Source organism: Nothoprocta perdicaria, unplaced genomic scaffold, assembly GCF_003342845.1.
Source record: "Nothoprocta perdicaria isolate Ctin4 unplaced genomic scaffold, notPer1 scaffold_202, whole genome shotgun sequence".
Classification (NCBI taxonomy): Eukaryota; Metazoa; Chordata; class Aves; order Tinamiformes; family Tinamidae; genus Nothoprocta; species Nothoprocta perdicaria.
Genome location: NW_020455228.1, coordinates 1,355,070 through 1,382,455, shown reverse-complemented (window position 1 = coordinate 1,382,455; position 27,386 = coordinate 1,355,070). Strand labels below are relative to the sequence as shown.

Sequence of the window (27,386 nt, the reverse complement as noted above, 5' to 3'; positions counted from 1 at the left end):
AAATATCATTGGAAAGAAGTATTTCACCATGAAATTAATTTTTTTTTTTTTTAAAAAAAGCTCTCTAAATATTTGGATGTGTCTTTACAAGTTCCCAGCTGTCTGAACTATACTCAAGATCTCTGAAAAGGAGAGAGTAATTTCAGAGAAATAAAAGACAAAAAGTTATTCTGTGCATTTCAGCCCAGCTCAGATACCTACAAAAGAAAAATCTTCATTTTGAAGCAGACTTTAGTTTTGCTCATAGTTTGATTATCTTATGATCTGATATAACCCTTTGAAAATGCAGAAGGTAACAGTATGAGAAGATCTAGTGTACCTGCTAAATATCTCTCAGAAAATGACACAAAGATGAAAATCTTCAGTTCAGACACTTAACTGCAGGGATCTAAAATGTAGATGGCAACATGTGGCCACTGTATCATCACCTCCTTTTATACTCTATACGCTTAAAGAACTCTTCTCATCCTGAAAAAGACATCTACATTTGGTCAATGATGAAGCAATGATGAAATGTGAAATGAAATGAAATTTTGTCTAGGCTTCATGAAATAGAATTACATATAAAGCAAACTTATAACTGACACGTAGATGTCTGAATACAGAAATTAATCCTATCTCTGGAGTAAACAAATGTCACAAGCTCATCACTGATTACATTACATGGTATTTTTCACTGTGTTTATTGTCAAAAATGCCAGAAGTGAAGTTTCTGTYTCTGTTTTGGATGTTTACATGTGGTACTCACATTTGGTAGAATGTGAGTCTTGGTAGAAACACAGAGTACACAATCAAAAGCAAAACAGGCTATACATACCAGTAATTCACAGAACTCTGGTGTGGTTGAGAAGGAAAGGCTACATCCTATGATGGCATTGTGATAGAGAGAGCTGATCTCTCTTGATTGAGAGCTGCTTCCATGTTCTTTGTCTTCAAATGCTTAAAGTTACATAAAGCTGAATTATCACTCTTTTTCTTTCTCCTAATAGAGCAATTGGATGGCTGTATTCCATGCTCCATATGAAATGCAACTCTATAACATAAATTAACTTGTTTTGCAAGCAACGTTGCAGCAATTACATGGCATTTACATACAAATAATACAAATCATCTGTCATAAAGAGATGAGAGCCTTACAGCCTGGGAAAGAGAAGGTGGAGAGAAATCTTATCAATATGTATAAATATATGAAGAGAACGGGTAAAGACGTTGTGGCCAGACTGTTCACAGTGATGTCCAGTGGCAGGATGACTGATACAAAAGTCTGAATATAAGGAAAAATTGTGAGGATGGTCAAGCTCTGGAGCACGCTACCCCAAAATGTGGAGATATCCTTGGAGATACTTAAAGGCTGCTTGGACAGGGTAGTGGGAAACCTGCTGTACATGATCTGGCTTGAGGAGAGGGATTATATTAGATGATCTTCAAAGGTCCTTCKGTCCTTCCAACCTTAACTTCTGTGAAATATACAATTGCCTTCAAACATGACAAATCACATATCACTGCTAATTTCTGCTACTTTAAAGCTTGATTAAAGCATACAAATCCCCATAGAATTCATGAATGATCAGCTCTGAAAATCAGAGGAAATATAATTTTCTTATAAATTAGCTATTTACGTTTTTACAGTGCATTAATACTTCTTGGCTAGAGCATTGAACCTCATTTTATAGAAATGGGACTTCTACCTGTGAGGCATCCACAGTGCATTAAACATACCCTATTTAATCTCTCGGCTTGGTCCATAGTAAGCTTAACAAGTGATTCATCCTTTTCATATGAAAAAGGACAAAAAGGTGATCTTTTGAATTTGAACCTGTAATTTGCCATCCCCAGCTTCCTTTTCCAAACAGTAAATGGTAGAGAAAAAAGCTTTTTTTTTTTTTCCTGAAGTTTCATCAGCCTTTTTTATTTGATAAAAACATTTATCTTGATCTCTAAAGTCTTTGATGTTCTCTTTATTCCCTAGCCCTATTTCAATACTCAGATAAGAAAGAAAGAAAGAAAGAAAGAAAGAAAGAAAGAAAGAAAGAAAGAAAGAAAGAAAGAAAGAAAGAAAGAAAGAAAGAAATATCCCATAGGAGCATATTATATTTGCAGGCTAGTAAGATTTGTGTTATGAAAATATTAGGTCCTTCTGACCAGGATCTGGTCTAGTCTTTTGGGACAAGATGCATTATCTCTAAAAATGAAATATGTTGTAATGGAATTGTTCTGTTGCACTCTTTAAGATCATCATCTAAGGAAAGCACAGAACTCAGTCTCTGGAGGAAAACAATAAAATAAATTATACAATGTAGTTTTAATATCAAAGGATGGCATTCCTAAGAGATGATAGACCTGGAGAATTACCCACAAAGATTTGCATGGTTGTTTCTTTTTCTTCTTCTTTTTTTTTTTTCTTTCCTATAGAGAATAATTTGTAGTTCTTAATTAAGCCCCAGCATCCCCTTGGATACAAAACTGTGCTAACTTACATATCATTTTAAGAATGTAGAGGCATAAGCCTGCTGAATTTGGAAGGTTGAGAAAAGATGTTTGTTTCTAACTGGAAGAAAGAATGATTGCTTTTGAGTTGAAATCCGGATGCCACTTGTCCTAGAAAACACCCCGAGTAAAAGAAAAAAAATCTGTCTTGTCTACTTCATTCATTCTTTTGTTGTCAGAGAAAACTTATTTTTCAAAAATAGAGAAATAAGAACCAAAAGTTCATCATGAAGCTATCATTACTGTTAGAGGGGCTCTCTTATTTCAGTTCCGGAAGCCACCTGGGAATGTGTATCTAAAAGCTGTCAAGAAGATGGTAAACCAAACTTAAAGAATGTCCTTAAATGAAACTAAATGATCCAGACGAGGAATAACCCTCTTAGAACCCCCCTAATTCTCAAGCTTGGGCAGTACAGTAGAGAGGAGAAAGGTGCCAAGATTACATGCCCTGCCCTCCCTAAATAATCTCCTTGTCCTTTTACCAATGCTGAATATAATATATGGGGCTAGAGGAATTACTGCCAAGTGGACCAATGGCATTACAGCATATCTTACATCCATAAGGCAGCTAAGTCTTCAGATCAAAGTAGAAACCTGTATTTTCTGACTGAAATATGGAATCTGCAAAACTGTTGATTTCTATAGGGTCAAGTTTTTGTCCTGTAGTTGTGGCTAGCTACACATATAAAATACACTTTAACCATACAGAAAAAAAGATAGATATACCTATCTATATCTATCTATAGATATAGATTATAGATTATAGATTATAGATTATAGATTATAGATTATTGCTATAGATCGCAATATTGCAATATATCTACAAGGTATCTATCTGTATCTATATAGATATATTGTAGATATATTGTAGCAATATTGTATAATGTATAGCAATATTGTAGATATATTACAATATTGCTACAATTCAACTATGTAGACACATATTGGAACTGGTTACCTTGTAAACCTTAAATTTAGTACATCACACACAAGTACCTCAGACCATGTAAACCAGCTACTATAGTAAGCATGCTGTCCTGTTCAGATTTCCTCGTGTTTCTGTGTTTCATCCATAAACAAGCCTTGACATCAAGTCCTTTTTAGAAATGAGGCAGATTTAGAAWGAAGTCCTGGGTGAAAATTGTGTTTTATTTGTTCTCAAACGTGCACACCCTATTAACATTCCTAAATTAGACTGATTGCACTTCCATTTATCGTAGTACTGAGTTGTACTCACATGTACAGATGGCCCAGTTGCCAGAGACTTACTTCCAACATTCACCTACCACACACAAACATTTTAATTAAGTCATTAATATTTGGAGCTACAATATTCTATGCAAAAATATTTTTGTGAGAAAGTGCATTGAACTAACAATTAACCTTTGAACAGTAACATTCAGTAACAATGAGCAGTACATTTCACAACTAAAGTTGATCTTTACTGCTATAATTACAGTAAGTAGTATTTATCCATAGGTAAAAGCAGCTTACCTGAATAACATGTTTCAGCTTGTCAATAATTTGACTTATTACAGGATCTGTTCCTTTCACTTTTACTTCTGGATTCCCAGATTGAGCTTTGATTCCACTGCCAACCACACGATGAGTGTAGCTAGTTTAACACACAAACACAACAAAAATAGTTTATCAAACTATTCTTGTCTTGAATAATCACCTTCTAGTCTAAATTAATTCAGTCCTCATGGCACAAACATTCCATTTTAATGGGATACATTCATTCCAGATACATATTTTTGATAGAAAAGAAATATAGCACTATATAGTTAGTATATTCCGTAAAGTAGTATTATTTATTATAGCTTTAATTTTACTAAAAGATTTTACTGCAGATTGCAAATTATTATGAATTACTACAAATTTTACTACGAGTATAGTTGTATATATTTGGCACAGATGAACTTTTAGTTCTATATACTATACTTTTTTTTTTTGTGAAACTTGTGTTTATTAAACACACATTACATAGTGATTGTATAAAGACTGTGTRCAGCTCTGGGCTCCCCAGTATAAGAGGGACGTGGAGCTTCTCGAGAGGATCCAGAGAAGAGCAACCAGGATGATTAAGGGAATGGAACATCTCTCGTACGAAGAGAGGCTGTCCTATCGCTGGCCACCAGTGAGAACAGCTTGTCCCCTTCCTCCCTGCATTCTCCCTTCCTGAACTTATACATATTAATCATATCCCCTCTGAGCCTTCTCTTCTCCAGAGAAAACAGGCCCAGCTCACTCATATGATCACTCATATGATTAATATGTATGTAATAATGGAGTACAGAAATGTCTAATTCCTGTCTTTTATATGTTTGTATTGCATAGGCAAAATAAGATCTTGAAATACTGCAGAATCTGAGTTCATAGAAAAAAATTGCTAGTCCTCCTAGCATTATAGAACACCTTATATGCATGAAACAACTAGAAAACTATTAGTGTTGTTTACTGACTGAGTTTGCAGACAGATGGAAAAAAAATGTYTCAGTGGGATAAGGCCCACTTAGAGAGGCCCAGAGAGATGGCTCTCTTCCTTAGGCCACTTTACATTAAATACTAAAGAGGACAGTTTAATTACAACATTGTGTATTTTATCACTGATACTTCTGAAAGGTGGAATAGGGGAAAAAAAAAAGAAAAATGAAAAAAAAAAGAGTGATAGGTGAAAGAGCTTAATTATAGATGGTGGAAATTAGCTTAAAGAATGGAATATGGAGAGAAAATCATACAAAAAAAGACATATAAGGAAAAAAAGAATAAAAAAGGAAAAGAGGGATAAACTGCATTAGAAAAGAATAAACACTTTCCCCTCTTCCTGGTATTTAAGAGAATGCTAAATGGTGAATTATGCTCTCTAAAGTGGTGTTGTCACACCACCATAATTTATGATCTTGATGCTTTGATTTTGCTTAAATATCACATAAATTAATATTAAGAATTCCTAAGGATGCACACAAGAACTGAGATTCCATTCCTAAAATGACATAGTCCATCTTCATAGAAAGATACTAACCTCTTCGTACAAAATGATTCTAAATCCTCTGTAGGTTTCAGAAGTTATAGCTCGCCTTCYACACATATGTCAAAAATTATGAGCTTCTTTAGGCATTATATACTTTTTGATATACATTTTGATAGATGTTTCATTTTGACTAGAAGTAGTGCAAAATACTTGAGAAGTTAATTTATTTATTATATCAGCAAGGATTTTGCTGACAGACACAAATTCAGCAGTCTTGCATTGCTCAGGTCTCTTAAACATSCAGTTTTTCACAGAAAGCTCTAAAATCCTAGACTTTACACATACAACTCTGTATGCACTGTTTATGGCAAATCTTTCTATTTCTCTTCTGCACTCAGTCAAGTTCACTGGAAATAAATATAATATCAATTTTAAATTCAATCATATATCAAGATATTACAACAATGATCACCTAGGAATAGTGATGTTAGGATTTAAAGGACCCAGCTTTATTCGCTCTTCATTAGAGCGAATATAGAGAAAATATATTGTCAGCTGTATTCAATATTCAGGACACATTATATCAGCTTTAGCTGATATAACTGGTAAACACTTTTTTTACACGTGGTAAACACTAAAAATAACAAGCCTATTACTTAGGCCCTTACTGAGCCCAGTGCTGATTCACTAGTCATGCCATTACTTGAAGTAGATATTGATGTTGCACAATCAGGAAAGCAAGGTTTAATGTACATAATGTAATTCATTAGAATTTGGCAGTTGAAATGATTTTTAAAAGAATCTTCACAGCAGTGTTGAATATASTGGATGTATGAACAGTTGATGTACTCTCCAAAGTGGTTTATAGCAGACTRTCTTTTGTGCTTATGCTAGTGATGGAATAAAAGTTTTTACTGGTGAGTGTGCAAAATCTATCATTTATCTGCTAGACTTTGAGGAAACATTTAACAAAGTTATTCTGGGATTTYCTGAAAAACAAACAAACAAAACAAAAACATTCCCAAGCACAAAAATCCATCTTTCACAATCAATTGCCTAAATCAAAATAGGTAATTTTGTAAGGCATTCCTTCCTGCCTTCCCCTTTTCAGATGAAGAATATGGTTCTAGATGGACAACTGCCATGATTTAGTAGTTTAACAGTGCAATTTCTCTTCATACTACAACAATATCAAAAAAAACTTAAAAGGCTAGGGTGTTCATTTTCTAAACTTCTCTCATTTTCTATGTTAGAGCATCTAAAACCCACATTCTCACTTTCTGTCACTTAAAATTGCTGAACTAATATCTTTTCCCAAATGCTATCAAGCCAGCTATGGTAAACTTGCTTGTAAACTGCAGAAATATTTGGAAAAGAATGGTATTTTTCTTTTTGTAACTCAGTTGACCATACCATTTATTTAACTGTTCTAGAAAAAATAAACCAAAAGTAACTCATATAAAACCTGAGATTCAACAAGATCGCAATTTATCAGTTTAGTTCATTGGGGAGCTGCCTGGCACTGACTCATTCAAAGCTGGTCATCACTCCTTTCTCATGTTTTTTTTCCACATGGTAAATAAAAACCGAGTAGAGTTTAGGGACTCCTTTCTATGGTAGAACCTGGGACTATCTCTCTCCTTTCTTTCACTCTCATGCCTGCCCTTCCACTTTTCTAAAGAAAATGAATGTTTGGTAAATATTTTCTTCTTTTACAGTTTTCCCTGCCAGGTTACTTTTCCTTGCTGCCAGGAAGGAAATCCACTCAATCACCTATCCATCATGGAAGATACTCACATTAGTTACTCAAATCGCACCCCTTCTGACTGCTCAGGGGGTGGGCTTGGCTTTTCTCCATTGGTCAAGGAAGGGGAAGAAGCTGAAGCCAAGAGAGCAAGTGCAATGAAGCAGTGACAAGCCATGTGCAAATGCTGGATTACTCCATCACTTTAAGTGCATCAGTACTGGTCTTACTTGCTCTGTCCTGCTTCTCTGTTTTCCACTCTCTCTCTTTGTGTGATCCTTTCCATCCCTGAGACAGCCAAGCAAATCAATGACTCCCTGTGACTTTCCACAGTCTGCTGCTTTGACCATGAACAATGTGGAAAAATGCTGTCCCCTCAGCCTTAAACATTTATGAGATAATTGAGACTGGTTCATGAGATCATGAGATAAATGAGAAAATGAGACTGGCTACCCCCAAAATAGATAAAACCTTGCTCTGTTTCTTTTCCTGTGATCCATGTCAGTTTATCCTCATGGTGGTTTTCTTTGTTACAGGTCCCCACAGACCCCAAMTGACTCACAAGACTATCCATAGTAGTGAAAGCTTTGGGTCCAGGCCTCATACAGTAATTACTGGTTTCCAAGACCTCTGGCAAGTCACTAGACAAGTCACTAGGCAAATTGAAAACACTTGTTTCATATTTCAGGTGTATAATAAGACATTGACAAAGCCTTATGAAGCATTGTGCTATTGATTCTTACCACAAAAAGAAGTTTATGGTAGTCAGTTCTTCCTGCTTAATCTACTTCTCTGATGAYTGAAATAAGGTATTTTTTAAATACAAAAATTCTAACCTTACTTATATGTTGTTCTTTTATTTCCCAAATTTCATTGTATTTAATTAAGAAATGTCTATAAATACAACATTTTCAGACACCCTAATGTGGACTAAATGATCTATCTGAATTAAATGAGCTATTGGGAATCTGATCATGATACCTAAAATTTCATCCCTGTAGATTTTCATTTATATGCAAAATATGTTTCCCTTAAGTTGTGGAAAAAAAGTAAAAATCTCAGACTCTAGCTTTTAGAGACTTCATTCATTATGAAGTTTTAAAAGAGCATTAATCACTTTCTGCTTCTTTTACTCCTAATGTACAAGTAACTGAAAAACATTTTAAGGATCCCCATAGAGATAGCCTAACTGGGGCAAGTGTTGCTCAGATTTGAATCCTGGGGAAAAAAAAATGATGGATTTCTTGTTAGAGAAGTAATAGACCCGCCATCTGTGCTCATTTCTTCTGTGCAAGCATAGTAATGTATCACATCACTTTAACAGGCAGTCTTGGTCCCCAAGAACTATTCATTTTCATCAACACTGGAAAAAAAAGCAAGCACYGATATATTTGTATTCTATAAACATGTTTTAAATGATAATTGACAAGTTTCCTATTCTCTGAGCTCAATATATGAATATTCATATGAATTTCTTATTATTTTCTATTGTATCTAACACTACAGCTGATATTTTCATTTGATTTTATCGATCTCTGTTAAAAGAGAAGGTCATGTTTGGCTGATTTACAGATTCATGAAATTTTGAAAAGCTATTGGAAGTAATAAATATACGAATTCTCTTAAGAATAAGACATTTCTTGATATAATGCTTGGGACATATCTGTTTCTCTATATCACTTCAGCATTAATAATCTATATCATCTCGTGAAGACAGCAAAATACTGATACATGATATTTATTGTCAACAAGTGAACATGATTTTCCATTTCTTTACACTAGATTCATGGAGTTATATCAATGTAGAATGGATACAGGAGATAAAATCAATGATAAAAATCACACAAAGTTTGATCTGGATCCAGCTTCCCCTTTTCTTCAACTCCCAGTGGTCATATTATTTTGATTCAGACCTTCCACTCCTTAAATATGAGTCTGTACATCTCTATATTACTTCATTATTAGTTCAGAAACAAACATTTTCAAGTAAAGCTAACTATAGTTAGGGCAACCTTTTGACAGGTAAAGTTAATAAATTTATGAACTATGGAAATCAGGACCAATTTTAAAGCTGTCAAACAGATATTTCTTCAGTTTTCTTAATGAAAGTCTAACTCTGGTATACAAACGTGCATTAGAACCAGAGCGTATGCAGAGATATAAATACATCAAATCTCTGAGCTTCACTCATACTAATATTTAGGAAAGAGTATAATCATTTCAATAGAATTTCATTATACAAATAGTTCAGCACAAAAAAAGTGAAAAAAATATTTCAAAATAATCACTCTCAAGTGTAGAAGAGCCTGCATGGCTTTCTTAGCACTAGAACTTGCCAGACACAAATGTGTATTAGCAATGTTAATAGCTTTTTGATGGAGGAAAGGTGAATTAAGTGTGTCTGATGGAAAGAAGCAAACAATGTTTGCCTGGAGATTAATGATAGGACTGACCTGAAAATAGCATTGAAAAGTTTAAAAAAAAAAAAAAAAAAAATCTGTCTGGAGATCAGTAGCCACAAGGAACACAAAGAAGTATCCAAAGGAGAGGAAAAAACAAACAAACAAACAAACAAACAAACAAAAACCACAAAAACAATCCATCCAAAGAAGACTTGAGAATATAGAGTAGGATTCAAACTTGCTGCTTCCTTTGCTTTTAGATATTTGAAATGCATTGATATTAAGGCAGTAAAAAGTGTGTTATCACTGCTGTTCTCCAGCATAGTTCCAATTATCCTGTCAGCCAAGCCTTTCCTGAGAAAGACGGTGGTGCACTTAAGATGTTCCCATCATTTTGATGTCTTTCTACCAGCTGCTACCATCATATCTACCACCCCCTTCTTGGACTTAGTCAATGCTAAGGCTGGTTGACCTTACCATACTCAAGTATCTTTATATAAAGTTGCTCAATGATCCCTATTACAGGACTAATGTATTGAGACTATAGAAATATTGCCTTACAGCTTGTGTATGAGGCCACTGCTAAAGGAGATTCACGTTGCTCATAGCTGCCACGACTCTTTGAGAAACACTGTGTTGAGACACATTTTGAGGAATCAGATAAGGAAGGGATGTTTGATCACTTTTGTGGGACCAGGAAACGCTTGCATGTATATATTTGCACTGCATTTAAAAATGGCATGGTAGCAGTGTGCCTAATTCATTTCAAATTTTTTCAAAGTTGAGAATTTTTTTAATAGACTAGTTGCTTTATGATTACTGATAATTACTGCTTTATTCCTGCTTTTGCTAGAGTCTTCATTACTGCTGAACCCATTATAATTCCAACTATTATGTAAGAAATTAAAAATTACCTGAAAACTGATACAAAGTAAATATTTATGTGCAGTAACAAATGAGCCAGGGTATTCAGTGGAGCAAATTTTAACTAATAGCTGAACAAATCAAAGAATCACTGCAGTCCTCAAAAACACGTGGAACCTGGACAAGAGCACYGGCTAGTTTTATAAGAGTAAATGTTATTGAAAAGTAAGCCTCAGAAAACAAAATTCTAAAGTTCGTCATAAACATATTGTACTTAGCCATTAGSTATTTCTAAAACAGATTCAATGTAACACAGAAAAAATATTTCAAATRCTTTTTCATTTTTTAAATAAAATAAAATAACTTTTGCATTTTTCTATGAGCCACTTTTTTATTGATCTGAAATTCGAGTGATTCGACTTTAAAAAAAACATGCACACTCATTGTATTTTCAAAAAAAAAAAAAAAGAAGTATGGAAAACAATCTAGCAAAACTTGTTTTTACTTTAGACAAAAATATTTTCTCACAAACTTTTGGGTTAAAATGTGTCTAATAAAATGCATCTATACATATTTTTTTTCAGTAACTATAACTGCCTCGTTAAAGAAAAGAATGCAGGTCAGCCTTAAAGTATGTCTACATTTGAAAAATAAATTTTAAGTCTTTGGAATCCTCCTTTCAAATAGATATTTAATTAAAATTTTGTTTTTTTGGAACTGAGTTCACTGGAATATGAGAAATCCCATCCGGGAAATAATAAAGAAATTCTTGTAGAATCTTTCAGAATCTGTCTAAATGAATTTTCAAGTGTAATCTAGACATTAGTGATTTGCACTGCCCTAGATCTATCAGCCTAATAATTTTATTTCTATTCTAATACTAGAGTTGTTCTTTTAAGTGCTCAGAAGAATCTGTACTGGATGTTAACAACCAAAATCTCAGAGATTTTTACTGAATAGAAGACAATTATCCATAATTTTGGTGTTCAACTATTTCCTTTAAAAGTAAATTCTTAATAATAAATACTAAGTGCTAGTGGACATAAAAAGCTAGCCCTGAAAGCAGGTTGTTAGGCAGACAGGTCTTCACTTGGAGAATTTCAAAAGCATCATTTTTTTTCTTATCACTGTGCATGTAGCATGTGTTTAAAAGGATTGCTTTACTATGCACTTGAAATTCAATGCAAGTTGTATGTCTAAATTAGGTAAGACTGCATCCTTCTCACAAAAGTATTCTATTAAAGCAGAAACTACTAAAGCTATTTTTTTTCTTCATTGGAATAATACATTCCAAACACTGGAACTRCAAGACTTAAGGCTTATTTTTAGCACAATAAATCAATTCTGATCACATCTAATATTGGCAAAATATCACATTTAAGATAGTTTTCAAATATATCAAATTTGACTGGATCTGCATAACTCATTAGGATAATCTATTTCAAGCTATGTTTTTTTTTATAAAATGTTTTGAAAACAGTATCTTTTACTAATGATTTTCCTTCCTTTCTTTCTAGCATATCATCTGAGTGAAGTAATCCACATTAAGTCAAAGAATTCTTGAATACTTCTGCTCAAGTACTACATAAGCTTAAATAGATTTAATTATAGTTGCTGTTATTTCTGGCTGTAAAAATAATAGCTGTATAACATTATCAACCTCAGTTTTTTTTTTTCAAAATGTAATTTTTACGCTTTTTCAAAATTACAACAATGAGAAGGATTCTCACTGGAAAGATAGTATGAAAAAAAGGAATCATGTCAATTAATGATAGTGACTATAATAAAATAGTTTATGTCTGTATTTCACATCATTTTGTTCCTAAATTCTGGACAGAGAGATTATTTTTTATGTATGATGTAAAAGGAACTCTACAAAGAGCAAGAAAAAACACTCAAATAAAAGCAATATTCTACCAAAAAAAAAAAAAAAAAAAAAAAAAACCAAAAAAAAAAAAAAAAAAAAAAAAGACTTAAACTGGGAAATTAGAGTTTGTCAAGCAGCACACACTCAAAATCAACTTAGGGAAATGGGTGACTGCCTCACTCCAACAATCTCCCAGTTCTCCACAGAAGCAAGAAAAAAGGCATCTGAGAGGGAACTGCTATCAATCTGCAATTCTCCTTAACAAATAAATGTGCTCTAGTAATTGCAAGCTCCACTGAAGAGAAAAGAACTGAAGGTGAGCTTTGAGACAAATATTTCATTTAAACTAGGTACCTTGGGTAAATCAAATGTTTAAAATTGAGAAAATAAATTCTTATTACATTAGAAAATAACTAAACCACAGGCAAATGCAAGTGCACTAAATCTAGATAACTAARGACAACAACATTTCCTTCTTTTGCAGTATTCTTGAAATCTTCTTACAGGCCTAATAATTCTACTGCACCTCAGTTTAATGGAGCAATGAAATGGGAGATATTAGTCATCATAAGCAAGCATATACATGCTTATTGGGGATAGCTGGCAAAACAAAAGGAATTATCTTGGAAACAACACAAACATCTTTAAAACACAAAGTTGTCAATTAGTTTCAAACAGAGAAATCTGCATCAGATGCCAAAATACTTCTACTTGAAATTGARTAAAACCCCAGGTAGCTATGGCACTATTTAGGACACCAAATCTTGGAGACAGAAGTTTGACATTTCATATTTTCTCCAGCCTGACACTTCAGCATGTAATCCAAGGTATCCCCTACAGACTTGGAATTTACCTGGTATTTTGGGGACTGATACCTGACATAGCACTGACATGGTCAATATTTGTCTTACAACCATGTGGGAACTACCGCACTGCARATCACATGTCAAAGGTGCACTCACACAAACTGTTCTTTGTTATTGAGTGATTTGTTTTTTCAGAGGTAATTTATGGAAAATTAGCACAAAATGACAGTTAAGTTATGGTGAAGAACTATCAAGCAGATAATAAACTTGAATATCATTATCCACCAAAGCAAAGAGGGTCATTCAGCAAATAAGGGTCAAATGAAGGAATCAGCCTAAGCTGCTGTGTAATGCCAAGTGTGAAATGCAATTTCAGCAAATGAACTGACATAAACCATTTCATAGACCTTTTCCTGTTTATTCTCAGCAGTGAAATTMTCTTTGGGTGTGAAGCTATTTTTTACTGACCCTTTCAGTAATACTCAGAATTAGCAAAAGATTGATGATTAATAATAAATACATTAATTAATAAGTAGCCCATCCATCCCTATGACATTAGAGTCATTGTGTCATATTAGTTTATTTAACTGAACATGACTGAAGATGCTTCAAATTGGAAGCTGATGACATTTATTCAAGATGTGACTCTTTTGATTTCAAAATGTTTTATGATTCTTACATACTTAATATGAATTCTGTAGGTTGAGATTTTTATAAATAAATCATTTTTATCTAAGCTACGCCAACTTCCAAAATTTAAAAATCCCACAGAAAGTAAGATTATCTTCAGCATATACAGGGTATAATTCTTTTCATATTTAAACCAATTTTACACTTATGTAAACATGATGACTTCATGTATATATRTGTGGCAGGAATATCAGTCCCTGGCTATATTATTACAGCTTGAGTCAGCTTTATTTTTCTATAGAGGATACAAGGTATTTTGCTGAAAAAGTTTTCTCAGCAGATATAAATTCRTTCAGATACCAACTGTTTTCAAATGTGTTCAGATACCATTTTCTGGCTTTGTTATTCAGGACACCTTCACAGACTGTATTTGCATAACAAGAGCTGCATTAACACCTCACAGAACGTGGTAGGTGGCACAAGTGAAGAACAAATATGAGTTATGGGTCAGAAGCTCTAYAGCAAGCTGTACTCTAGCAAATATCAGCACAAGAGCATTATAGTATGCTAGTTATGTACTAGAGTTACTTAACCTTTAYGAGAAATTAAGCACTTTTTGGCATATTTTATTATTTTCAGTTGCATAAATTTTCTGTTCTGCTCCGATCCTTAACTAGCCTTATATGCAAGACAAATATGGCTGCCTTAACTTTTGATCCCTTCAGTCCTCCCTAGTAGTCATGTTAGTTAATTTTTAAAGTGCTTTGGAACTGGGCACAAAGAATATGTGCTTTAAATAAAGTTATTCTCAAGGGTATTGGCATATGTATGAAGAGCTCTGATTTCAGAAGCCACTCACAGCAGAATAATCAGCTGAAGAGTCTAGAGGAGGCTGAAGGGTTGTGTGAAGTCAGTATAGAGGTATTCAAAGTGGCCTATTAAGACATGCATCTTTCATCCCAAATTTTTATTAAATGTGCATGGAGAAAAATATTTTTAGATTATATTTTCTCAGTATCAGTCAAAATAGGAATGATGTAGGAGCTATGTACACACTGCAACACAATACATGAGACATAAGGAGTTAAAAATGCATTTGAGAATACATTTGAGTGTTTCCTACAGCATTTTCAAACAAAAGGATATATTTGTTCTTGCACATTATGTATAATGTGGTAACACCTTTTAATGTTTCTTAAAAACAATAACTCATTCTTTGCCTTTGGTAAACTTAATCAATATATATAAGAGCTAACAATGCTTTCATAGCTAATATTACATTCTTTAAAGATAKGGATCATATAGGAGGCTTAAGAGCTTTAATAAACATTTTGTAGTCTTTTTTTACAGCTTCCATTTTCATGCTTTTTTCTTCATACATTTCACTCAATTGACATTTGTTTTTATTTTCTTTTTACATGTGARTGCCTGTAATTGAACATGTTTTCCTTTTAGTGGATAAAAGCTCAGTGGACAACAGTAGTAAAAATTATTTGTGCAGAAAAACAAAGAAGATCACGTCTCTTAACCCCTAATAAAAACAGTGTTTCAGTTTGAATGTCACATGAACCTCATTAATTGTTTTTTGTTTCACACCACTGTGTCAATATTACAATGAAAATGTGGCAGTGTTTCAGTTTCACCTTTCTCTTCCTGTTCCCTCCAAGTTTAACATAACAGAGATTTTAAACAAATTTACCTTTCCCCTGATAATGGCCCTTTCAGAAGAAGAGATGATAAAATGGTTATCACTGAATTTTCTCTGACCTGTCTTTAGCTATTTAAATATAAAGAGTCTGTTGCCTAAATTTCCCCTACCATCAACTCAAGAGCCTCTCGAGAGAAATTCAGCACCTACTGCCAAATGAAAGGATGACTCTCCATATTCACCAGCTAATGACAGAGCCTAGACAACTAGGCTAGACACATTCTGAACTTTTAAATTACAAAATAAAAAATGAAATTGCATTAGTCTTGGGAACTCATATTTGAGCCAGGAGTTCACTGCAGTAAAGTTTATTATGCTCTTTCAGTTATATATTTGTACAGATATAATAACTGCTACATGCCTAACATGGAAGGTACAACGAAAAGATGATTATTTCAATGGAAATTGTTATACCTGAGCAGCAGTTAGATGTCAAACAACCTTATGTTTTTTGGAACATGCAGTTCAACACATGCTAGAAAACAGTGTAGCTAATGACAAGTTTGCCTTTCTTTTTGTTCCAAATGAAACTGAAAGTATTCCATTTGCTGAAATATTTGGTAGATACTGACTAAATGAAGGATAACACTTATGAGCAATTTATAGAGATTATATTGGAGTGCTGGAAGATAAAACTCTTCCTAATAAAAGAAAGCTTCCACCTTCATCTCTTAGGATCAAAGGGAGAGGAAGTCTACTGTCTCTTATAAGTTTGGAAATGTCTGCAGTGAAACTCTGTATGACTGCTTAGTATGCAGCCTACAGAGAGTCTCAATCTAGACAATACTGTTCTCAGAGATTTAATTTTTAACTTCAGTTGTGATATTGCCTTGGTTATAGAAACTAATATCAAGTAAGTAACATGGGGTTCAAGGAAAATGTAAGTCAAACAGTCCATCTTCCCAATGGGAAAAGCTGTCAAGAAAAGAGAAGAAAATGGGGTCAAAGTGCTGAAAAATAGTTCTTGCTTCAGGGAAAACCACTCTGCAGCAAGAATTACATGTCTCAAAATATTTAATGCATTTTGTGTTGCAAAAATACACAATTCTTCTCTCTTTCTAACAAAATCATCAAGTGTTTCTGATCAACAGGTGGATTGATCTTAGAGGTTTCTAGTGTTGGACTAGATGATCTCTAGAGGTTCCTTCCAGTCTCAAACATTCTGTTATTTTCCGATCAAGAAAAAAAAAAAAAAAAAAGAAAAAAGAAAAAAGAAACAGACATAGTTCAGCATCATGGAACTTAAGAAAGCAAGGTTTCCTTTGTATCCGTACATATTTCTGGTTTAATAGTATTTTGGTATTCCAGCCATGACTTGTAGATCACCGGCCAACATTAGGAAAGGCATAATCTAGTTTGTTATACAAATACTGTGGAGAAAGAGCATTTTCAAAAATGGGTTCAACAGCCAGCACAGTCAGTTTTGGTAAATACAAATTAATAAGTATCTTAAGCTAAATATCATTTTATTTTTACAGATAAAAAATTCAAATTGCTTAACGATTATTAGTTTAATTCAGAGATTTTTTAATATAAATTATTTTGTGCATAGATAGATTATATAGTATCTATATATAGATTATTAGATTAGATTATTAGATATTATATAGACATTAAAGGATATAAACATTCTGTGGAATTAACTCTGTACTGTCAACTGAGATGGTTAAGCATCATGATTCAGATGATGTATCTGTGGTTTATCCCATATATTTCTGGTTTATTCCATGCACATTTCCATACTAGAAAAAGAAATAGCAACACACAAGAATCTACCTTCTGTTGGCAGAAGGAAAAGTCAGTGAGTTACACCAGTAGATTATTCATGTAAAGATTAATGTGTCCAGAAAGAAAAAGGACCTTGGTTTTATTGTTAATATTTGGGGAGCAAATGGAGAATGAGAAAGTTTCCCATATTTTTATTTGCATATACCTATGTGTGTTATGCATATGTTACTGACTAAATGAATAATAGTGATATTAGAAACTGATTTTGCTGCCTTAACTTCTAGCAAGTCATCCTAAATATTAGGTTAGAAGTCCGTGATCACTCCTGATTTTTTTTTTTTTTTTTTTTTTTTTTTTTGTCACATGAATTTTAAATTATTCCATGCAAGGAGGAGAAATTGCAGTCAAAGTGAGAGCAACCTTTTCTGCCTCCTGAAATAGTCCTTAGTCCAGGAAATTCTGGGAAAAGAGCAGTGGGCTGGACCTCTCAGAGACTAGAGCTGATTACTGTTGCCTACCGTGGTAGCATACTTTTGCTAATTAAATTAAAGGAGGAGGGAACTCCTATTTTAATAATGCCAAATCCTCCTCCATTATTTTTTAGTGAGCTCTAGAATATGAATCTCATTTAACAAAGTGCATATTGCATATGAGATAGAGACTTCTAAGTTGTGAACCTTTAGTTGGAATTGGGCTTTTTTTCACACTCTGCCCTAAAACAGTTTTTTAATACCCAGGAAGAAAACTCATTTTGGCAAATAGTTTAAAGAGGAAGTGGTACAAACAATAGAGAGATGGAGTCTCACAGACAGCGCCTCTAATGGATGGAGGTTCACCTCTCGTGAACCTCCAATGGATGGAGAATTGAATACATGGATGGATAGAAACTGAGGGAGAAATTATAATTCTGAACAATCAGATTATATCAAAGCTCATGAAAATTTTTGAAAGCTAGGATAGTATATCCTAACAACATGGAGATGGATTTAAGAATAAAAGTGAAAAGATGGGACCCTACTGAGTCCTTAATGTAAATCATTTAGGTTATCAAAGCACAGTTTTGTTCACAGTTTTGTCTTGGGAAGYACCCTTTTCACCCCTCCTCATCTCTTGCATCTTATATGATTAGATAAGAAGTGTCATCCAATTGTTTGTACTGAAGTTAACATATAGCTCAGCAGTAGTATTTGACTTGGAAGCAGTTTCAACAGTAAAAAAAGATAGCTAAGGTAGATGACTTTATTGTGGTAAAATTTTGTTTAGCACCCTCAACCCATTTCAAATAATACATACCTCACCCCAATTTAAAATGTCATCTTTATTTTTATGATACTTAAAATGAACTTGATATATTTGTCTATTAATCTAAGTCACAAAAGTATCAAGAAGCATTCCATCTTCATTTCATTGAAAGTTTGACACGATTAAATCAGCAGTCTATATTAAAAGACATAAGATAAATAAGAAATTCTAAGGCAGACATTCAGTATCTTTTAATAACAYGAATTTACCATCAGTACTTCCAGCAACACTTCAGAAACTGCTTAGAACATACAAATATTCAGAAATATATGCCCTGTTGGTAGAGAATATTTCTGAACTCACCCACARTTCCCTAATTTGCTTCACAGAGGACCCTCCCTGATGGAGTAGAGTGACTATTTCTTTATAGACAGGTGATCAAAAACCTAGAAAAAAAGACAATCAAGCCACATAACTAGCCACAAAGAACAACAACTCACAGTCCCATATATCATAAGATATATAGGAAAGCTGGGGCAACAGGGTTTTCCAGTGGACTACAGCATATAGAAAATCATGAGATACAGAATCTTCGAGTGTTTAATTTTTGTCAAACCATCTATTTCCTATATAAAACTATTTAATTGGGCAACTTTTGTTCACATCTACATATCTATTTATTGCTAATAAACAACATATAATGAATAATTGTTTGTGTGCATGAAAATCTTGTTGGATGGATTGCTGAAAGGAGAAAATCAGAGTACCAGCTCTCCAGTATGCATCCAAAGCTGCCTATTAACTGGGTCATAATAGTGTCATTAAGAATAGTGTCTTCAGCTGTGAGTTAATCAAATATTCCAAAATCTGAAGCTCAATTTTAGGTGTGAGTCTTAAATTCTTTATGCTGTGAAAAACTACTCTAAGTCCTCCAGCACAGCAGACAGAAGGCTTGACTCAGTCCATCCAAGCTGAAAGCAGTTTCCCTGGTGGCAACAGAGACTGACAGCAAGTGCTAAATACAAAAGACAAAAAAATCTCAGAACCCAAAAGTATCCCTGATACATTACACCTTGCTTTGTCAATACTTTGAGGATATTGACACCAATATACCTACTGGATAGAGTGAATTAGAATAAATTCACTAAAAACCACATTCAAATGAGATTTCAAAATCATTGGAATCTTTTAATCTCAAGCTTGTTCTCAAGCTTGTCTGTTCTTGGCAAAATATCTACATGTGTGTCTTTGTTAGTAAAACAGTCCCTATCTCCAGGCTATTAAAATTTTCAGAGAATAAGTTAGTCGTGAACRTTTTATACTTGTATTCAAGATACTAATTTCAAATAAATCTTCTGAATAACTTTCAGAGTGACTAATAACTTATCATAAAACTCCATAATATTGATGTAACAATTTTCAGAATGTTAATGTAGAATAAGAAAGTCTCATTTCTGATTCACTCTCTGAAAATCACTGGGACTTGAAAACTGCTTCATAAAGAAAATGTGTCCCTCAGAAAGTACATAGTCTTGAATTCCACATTTCTGCATCAAAAATCCCCCAAAAGTTCTGATTATTACTTATTTTTTTATATTTTTTGAATATAATATACAGAGATCTGAATTGTAATCTCTAGTTCTGTTCAGTCTTTGGTTTATTTGTCCCATGTGGCTAACTCCATTTCTTTAGAGGTATACTCTACTCATTCCTGCTCATGAGTTTGTTATGTATTTCATCCTTGGAAACAGCTATTTTTTGTTTATTTTAGGCCACCTGGTTTTTCTTTCAGTGTGTGAATATTTAACAATCTTACTCAGTATAGCCTTGAAATCTACTCAGATTGTTTGAATAGCACGGTAACACTTTTAACTCCACAGATAGCCAAAATTCATGATAGTAATCTTGTTTTATTTTTAATTACTAGTAGTAACAGTGGCAAAATCCAATTTTGTTGCCAGAATTTCTACCTGTAGTCCTGAAAGCTCATAGAAAGCTTTCCCAAATTAATGCCACAKTTTTTGGTTGAAGGACTTTTAAGAAAACTAGTCTTTTAGCCTTTTCCTATACCCAAATAGTATTTCTTCTGATTTCTTCAGGAGTTTATATGCCTGTCTCATCTTACCAAATAAAAAGAAAGTCAGAACTGAATGATGCGCATAAGCCCAATGGCACTTAGTGGGTTTGTAAACCACGGTGCTAAGGACTATCTAGAACAGGTTGGCTATATCCTCATCACACTGAGCTTGTTCCTAGAGATTCATTTTGCCCTGTTAAGGTCCTGTGGTCCTCAGGTAAAATTTACTATCATATTTAAAATAAGACCAAAATAGTATGGGAGATAGGTGGTAACCTGACAGAGATGTATCACTATGGCAAGAAGCTAACGGTATGCAGGGATAGACCATGAGAGGATATGAAAGCATTTAAAGATGCAATTCTTCCTGAGATAATTCTGGAATGATGTGTAGTGTGGATGCAGTWTGACTTACCAACATATTATCTTTTGGAAATAGTTCCTGGAATAAATTTTGTGCCTAGGATTGAGTGGTTCAAAATAAAGTCAGAGAGCAGACTAATAAYCAGTAAGAATGAAAAAGGGGGAGTACTCAAGTTTGATGCCTAGACATCTTTTATGTAATTATTTTTCTGGTAGTTTCTTATTCTCTTATGGCTTCTACAGAATGATTATCAATCATTTCTATTTCTCTTTCCTCACATTAGCCCTTATTTCTCTCTCCTCATTTTGACCCACTACCCACTTGTACATCTGCACCAATATCGGCTTTTCAGACAATGGCCATACTGCTCTCAAGTGGTACATAAGAAGGAAAGAAAGTGGACCTTTCTTTCTTCTTCTTCTTCTTCTTCTTCTTCTTCTTCTTCTTCTTCTTCTTCTTCTTCTTCTTCTTCTTCTTCTTCTTCTTTGCTACTTCTGCTACTTCTGCTACTTCTGCTACTTCTGTTGTTATTTCCAAGTGTATTCTTCTATTTGGGACATCCTTTTATCTGTCTGATTACACCTACCTTATCAGTAGATAAGCTGTCTTTTTTGACGCGATGCTACTAAGAATTTTCTCCACTCTGAATTCCACTCAAGACCATTTTCAGACTCTGAGGTTTCCTTCATTTCACTTACAGTTTCATTTTTTTTCAAGTTTTCCTATCTGTTCCTTCCCTTCCTTTTCCCTTGCCAGTAAAATGCCTGTTGAAACAACAGTACTTGTTACAATCAAAAATAAGGCATAAGTATACTCCTTACAGCAAAGACCTGATTCCACTCATTCCAGCACCAACCTGAGTTACTAGGGGCTGGTTATATGAAATCCTGTGAAACACCGGAATAGGAGAAGACATGGAGTTCTCAGCTGTGGATTTTCGCTTGTAGTCTTATACTGCCATGGGTCTGCAATACATAGCCTGTGAGCAGCAATTTCATCTGAACTCAAGGCTATTATTTCTGACCTTTTCTACCACTAYATAATCTTGAGTGACTGTTAGGATATATTTCTTGCATATATCTTCTGATATATCTTTTGAATTATTGTAGAAGGAACACATTTAATATTTCACAGTGAATATTTCACAAAAAGAAAAACTAAGGTCAAAGTATTCAAGACACATCTCAGAAATATTCATTAATCAGCTCTTTGATTCTGATAGTCTGTTTTCAGAATGGAAGTGAGGAACCGAATGGCACTGAATAATTTGTCAGATTGTAGCTCTCACAGAGATCAGTATTAATGCAATCTATACTTTTCTGACACAATCAAGACCCAATCTTGTGCTTCTCATTCAAAGGCATGTTCAATTTAAGGTCAAAATTTTCATTGAGTCTATTCAAAGATGACTCTGTCCATGCAGATAGAGGAAAATGTAGGCTTCTGTTGCAAATAAGGCTCTTTTTTCAATATCATTGCTTTGACAAATATTGAAATAAAGACGTTCCAGACATATCTTCACTTTGTCTTGAATTTGTAGCATTTTTAAAATATAATAGTAAAATTATAAAATAGAAATTACAGCAGAGACTGTCTAAGCAATCACTTAGTATAAGTGTCTTTCTTACCAAGATGGGTATATGCATATCCTGCCAAAGTTCCTCAGTTTCCCACTCCCTTTGTCTTAGAGGCATTTTAATCAACCCAAGCTTTTGAAATCATAACTGCTGTTCAGATGGCGAGCAGAATTTTCATAGTAATCTGGACATGCTGGTTCAGATCTTCCACTTGAACTATGTTTCTACGTTTCCAAGAACTTTAGCAGCTTTTAGGAATGGCAGACCAAAAGGACATTATCAGCACCTTTGAACACTTGGAATCATTTCAGTAATATAACTTCAGAAAAAAAGAAAAAAAATCTTTTTTGCCAATCAAACATTTCCATTGCAACAAACAAGTCTGTATGAAGCAATGAACAGAAGCCAAATTTTTCAGTTCTGAAACTCCCACCTTATCACTGGATCATTATTTCCCTTTTTATGTGTGTTTTCATCAAGCTTTTGAATAAACAAATAAATAAATAAACATTTGTTAGTGTACCAATTTAATCATATTTATTTTCTCTGGAGGAAAAAAGTGCTATTTTAATTTTTAAATTCATATGAGATGACAGAAATATGGATGTCCAGAGAAACTTTAAATATATATATATATATATTTATGAAGCATTCAAATAAAACAGAAACCATAATAAAAGATAGGTATATGGTCAAGATTTATTCTCTGCTACAGCTACACTAAATTTACTTTTTCACTCGAATCTGACTTAAATTTGTAGATAAAAATGGGATCTATCACCAATAAATGGGTCTCCAAGCTTTCTTCCTTCTGCCTTCAAGGAACTTTATCATTTCTTTTTCATTTTTAACCTGAAGATAATGTAATTAATCCCTGAGAAAATAAAAACCATGAATCAAGATTTAAACAATGTTTCTTGGCTGCAATTTCTGGCACAACTTCCAAATATATTTTAATGAGGTCAAGTTATATATTAAATTTCAGGAATATTTCATATATATAATGCCAAATATGTATTATTTTTCTTTGCTGGTTCCACCCTGACAAGGATGACATCAGCCTCATGAACATAATTTTTATTTTGTATCTGGCACATGTTTTAACCTCTCTCCATTTTGGCTTCCTTCTTTTAACTACAAATCATAAACTATGGTCAATACRTAGTACTGGGAGAATTTTTTGTGCAAAATTGTTAAGGGTCACCGCGATAGCAAGATTTGTATGTGAAGGAGATGAAACACCGGCGCAAACGCCTGTAAAGATGGAAACTGGTGACATGGCAAGGTCAGACTGACTATATTTCTCTGAGAAGTGTGTTTTGAAAAGTTTGTGTGTKGAGGAACTGACTTGAGAAACCTGTGATGAGGAAATGCTTATTGGCATAAACCTTTCTTCCTAGACATTGATTGTGGACTTCTGCTTGCATTTCTCTAATCTGTGCTTATTCATTAGATTTTAATTGCTTCTGGTATGGTTTCTGCCACCTGTGTTGCCTTATGCTATTCAGCTCATATTGAGATCTATGGAAAATAAAAAGTAATGGAAGAGTTTTGACAGCTACACAGTCTGTCCAAAGTTTACACTCATAAATTTATCATGTAAATAACATGGTCATTCAGTCATAATCTTGGCTACCACTGGACTGGCATCTAAAAAGCTAACTTATTTCTGAAAAGCCTTTAAATCTTTTCACTTAACTATACCTCAGGTAATTGTTTTGCCTTCCTTGACAATCAAAAGAGAGGAAGAGGCACTTTATTTAAAAAGAGATGACAATGCCCAGAAGTACTATTTCTCTTCATTGGCTTTACAGAAAACGAGTAGAGGGACATCTAAGATATGATTCAAATCCTCTCACACAAGCACCTACTGCTATTTAAAAGCCTAAGATAACTTAGATAGACCATACACCTTTCAGATCTGTCAGAGGATCTAAAGGAGACCTGCACCCTTATGGCATGACACACAGAGGCAAAATACCCAGTGTGTCCCCAGTGGCAGCCAGCACTGAGGTTTAGGTTCCTTAGTAAACCCCTGCGCTATGCCAGCCATGTAGCTTTTATCAATACAGTAAAGTATTGATAAAGTATTGATAAAAGAGTACTATTCAGCCAGCTAAATTGAGGTRTCTACATTAGGACAAGAGAAACACCTCTCTAGTGCTTAGATTAGAGACAAACAGCTCAGTAGATGAGATGTCCCCTGACTGTAAGAGGAGCTCTGATATCCACCTTGAATTCAGACATCTAGCTCTTCATTCACTTGCCTAAAGATAACATCTAGTGCCATTTGAGACTCTGTATATATTCCACCTCGCCTCCAAATGCCAGCCCAAAGAGATACAGCTCTTCCCTGGCTCCTGTACCACTCTTGAGCAGATATTTGACTTCTGGAAGGTATTGCAAAAGGCATCAGGCTTTAATACTTTGCAGGTGCTGTGCCATACACACGTCTGAACTGAACCCCTATCCTCCATGCACTCATGCTGAAGTGCCTGAAGGTAAGCTCATACAACAGTGAGCCAAATAAACTAATTTATTTCAAGTTAATCCAAAATGTTCCTCAGATAATCAGTTTAGTCATCCCTTTGAATAAGGGCCAAAGATTTTGTGCTGAAAGCATAGGTTGTAATATAAAATATCTGTGTGAACTGAGAATTGCTTGCTAAATCCTTGAAATGTAATTTTAAARTATTTGTCAGCCCTTAAGGATCCAAATTTATATATACATGTATATATAATACCTCTCAGCTATTGCTCCAGACACATATGAGTACCCTGTGGCTCCAGTGCCAGATGCGGTAGTTTGTGCATGTCTCCAGCATCATACTGTTAGGGAACTGAATCACATTCTGCAGATGTAGTGATTATGTCAGTGGATTCTAAAAAGCAGAAAACTGCATCAGATGAATCTGTAAACATCACCAATTGTATTTATTAGGGACTGGATTCCATTGTTTAAACATAGTTGTTTGAGATGCCATCAGGTATCACACCTGGTCAACAGCTGCTGCTCCAAAATTGTGCAAATCTGCCATCTCTTAAATACTCTGGGATATATCAAATGGCACACACTAGAAGCATTGTGTCTTACTAAACTAAAGCCGAGCTTATAGATCCCTGAACTGTGGCTGGGACAGCTAACATATTTAACCACAGTTAAAAACTCAAAATAACATTACTGTATTCAGCTCTTCTTAATATCTATATAGAATGAGTACTTGATTTTTATTCAGCTGTTCTTAGTATCTATATAGAATGAGTACTTGATTTTTATTTATTTACTTGAATAAAGGTCAAACTCATAGCAATATGAGGCAAGAGGCATAAATTTAACCCTCAGATTTGGGTCTTTAATGCCTTGTGTAAATTCCATATGTGAACTTCACTAATTTTTAATATTACACTCTGGGACTTTCACACCTCCCTCGCCTGTGCTCCAAGTTGGATACTTGCCAAACAGCCCTGATCTGATAGCTRTGAGCTCAAGCTAATATAGTAATCCTAATGAGAGTGCAGTACCAGGCTAACAAAGATGCACAGCTTTCGGATTGAAGCTTGCTGGCTTTTAGCCAGCTCTGAACACAAGTAAAATGAGCTTAAGTTTGCCTGCAGAAGACCAGGAAGATCTGCTGTGGCTTGCAAGAAAGCAGATTCCCAGCACTTCATGGAATAAACATGTAATCAGCAAAGCCAAGTGTTGAAGGGCAACATCTGTGGTTAATATTTTAATAAATATGGTGTAAATCAAGAAAGTTTAGTTTTGAAATAATCAAACTTGGGGAGAGACTGGGCATAAGATACAAATATGAAAACATTTTCTATTAAAATGTGTAGACATATCTTCTGGAMTATTTTGCAAGCTGGCATTCCGATAAGCTATTTATTTAAGTTGAAATAATGATGCAACAGTATTTTAGAGAATTTTATATAGATTTGGCAAAAAATATCAATGAATGATCTTTGAATTCATCTAATATAGTAACAATATGGTTTACAAATGTTTTGGAAAAAAGAAAAATTGTGGTATATAAAATATGTCGTGGGAGGTTTTCAGAAAATGTATTTATTACCATCATGGCAATGCATTCGGTCAAATTGCATCAAATGAGAAGAAAATCTGTAGAATATAAGCATAAATAACAGAATTGGCATGGGTTTTGTCTATTGCTGTGTATTGTACTTTCATAGAAGGTACCAGTATGTTATACAAATAAAATAATGTTAACTCATGACTTTTGATTTCTGAAGCAAGGATCATGCAATTTCTTTCAGTAATTTTAGAGTAACTGCTAAAAAGGATGCATCCAGCAAAAGTATTAAATTCTAACTAAACTGTTGTGAATCAGCCAAAAACATCATCAGTTTTACTTGTACGGTTGCTGATACTTGGTTAACGTAGAAAATGGCAGTTTTGCCCTTTGTTTCTGGTTTGACAGTGCATATATCTGGATAGTGGGAATAAATGACACAAGATTTATTTTTCCTTATAGAATAGAAGACAAAATAAAAGTTGTAAAAAAATGTGCCTTCAAATTGTCTTCTTTCTTATATCAAAAAAAAAAAAAAAAAGAGAGGGAGAGAGAGAACAAGAATACAAGAATACAAGAATACTAGCCCTTCAAAAAAGAGGTTTTGAAAAGGTACAAAAATTATCTGAGTAGAAAATATTATAAGCTACTTCTGCCACAACTCCCTGTAAGAATGACWTAGAAGATCATGACAAAGAATCAGCTATACTTACTGTTCACTATCACAACACTTCTCTCTTACAGTTCTTACAGCCAATCTTACATTTAGAATTTCCTACATAAACTTATGCAATCATCTGCCTAATACTTGGGAAAAAAAAAAAAAAAGGAAAAATTTAAAAAAGACTTTAAATGAATAATGTCAGAAAAGGTACTATACTAAAA

The 27,386-nt window shown here is 33.9% G+C and overlaps 1 protein-coding gene across 1 annotated transcript in view; it reads right to left on the bottom strand.

Moving 5' to 3' along the window:
• Positions 1 to 3,055: 3,055 nt before the first annotated feature.
• Positions 3,056 to 27,386, bottom strand: part of GPC5 (glypican 5) — a 224,357-nt gene continuing 200,026 nt past the window's right edge. The window contains exons 6-8 of the mRNA XM_026038138.1: positions 3,982 to 4,102; positions 3,725 to 3,769; positions 3,056 to 3,163 (exon numbers count right to left, since the gene is read on the bottom strand). Coding sequence (XP_025893923.1) covers positions 3,056 to 3,163; positions 3,725 to 3,769; positions 3,982 to 4,102 — 274 coding nt within the window. The remainder of the gene's footprint in view (positions 3,164 to 3,724; positions 3,770 to 3,981; positions 4,103 to 27,386) is intronic.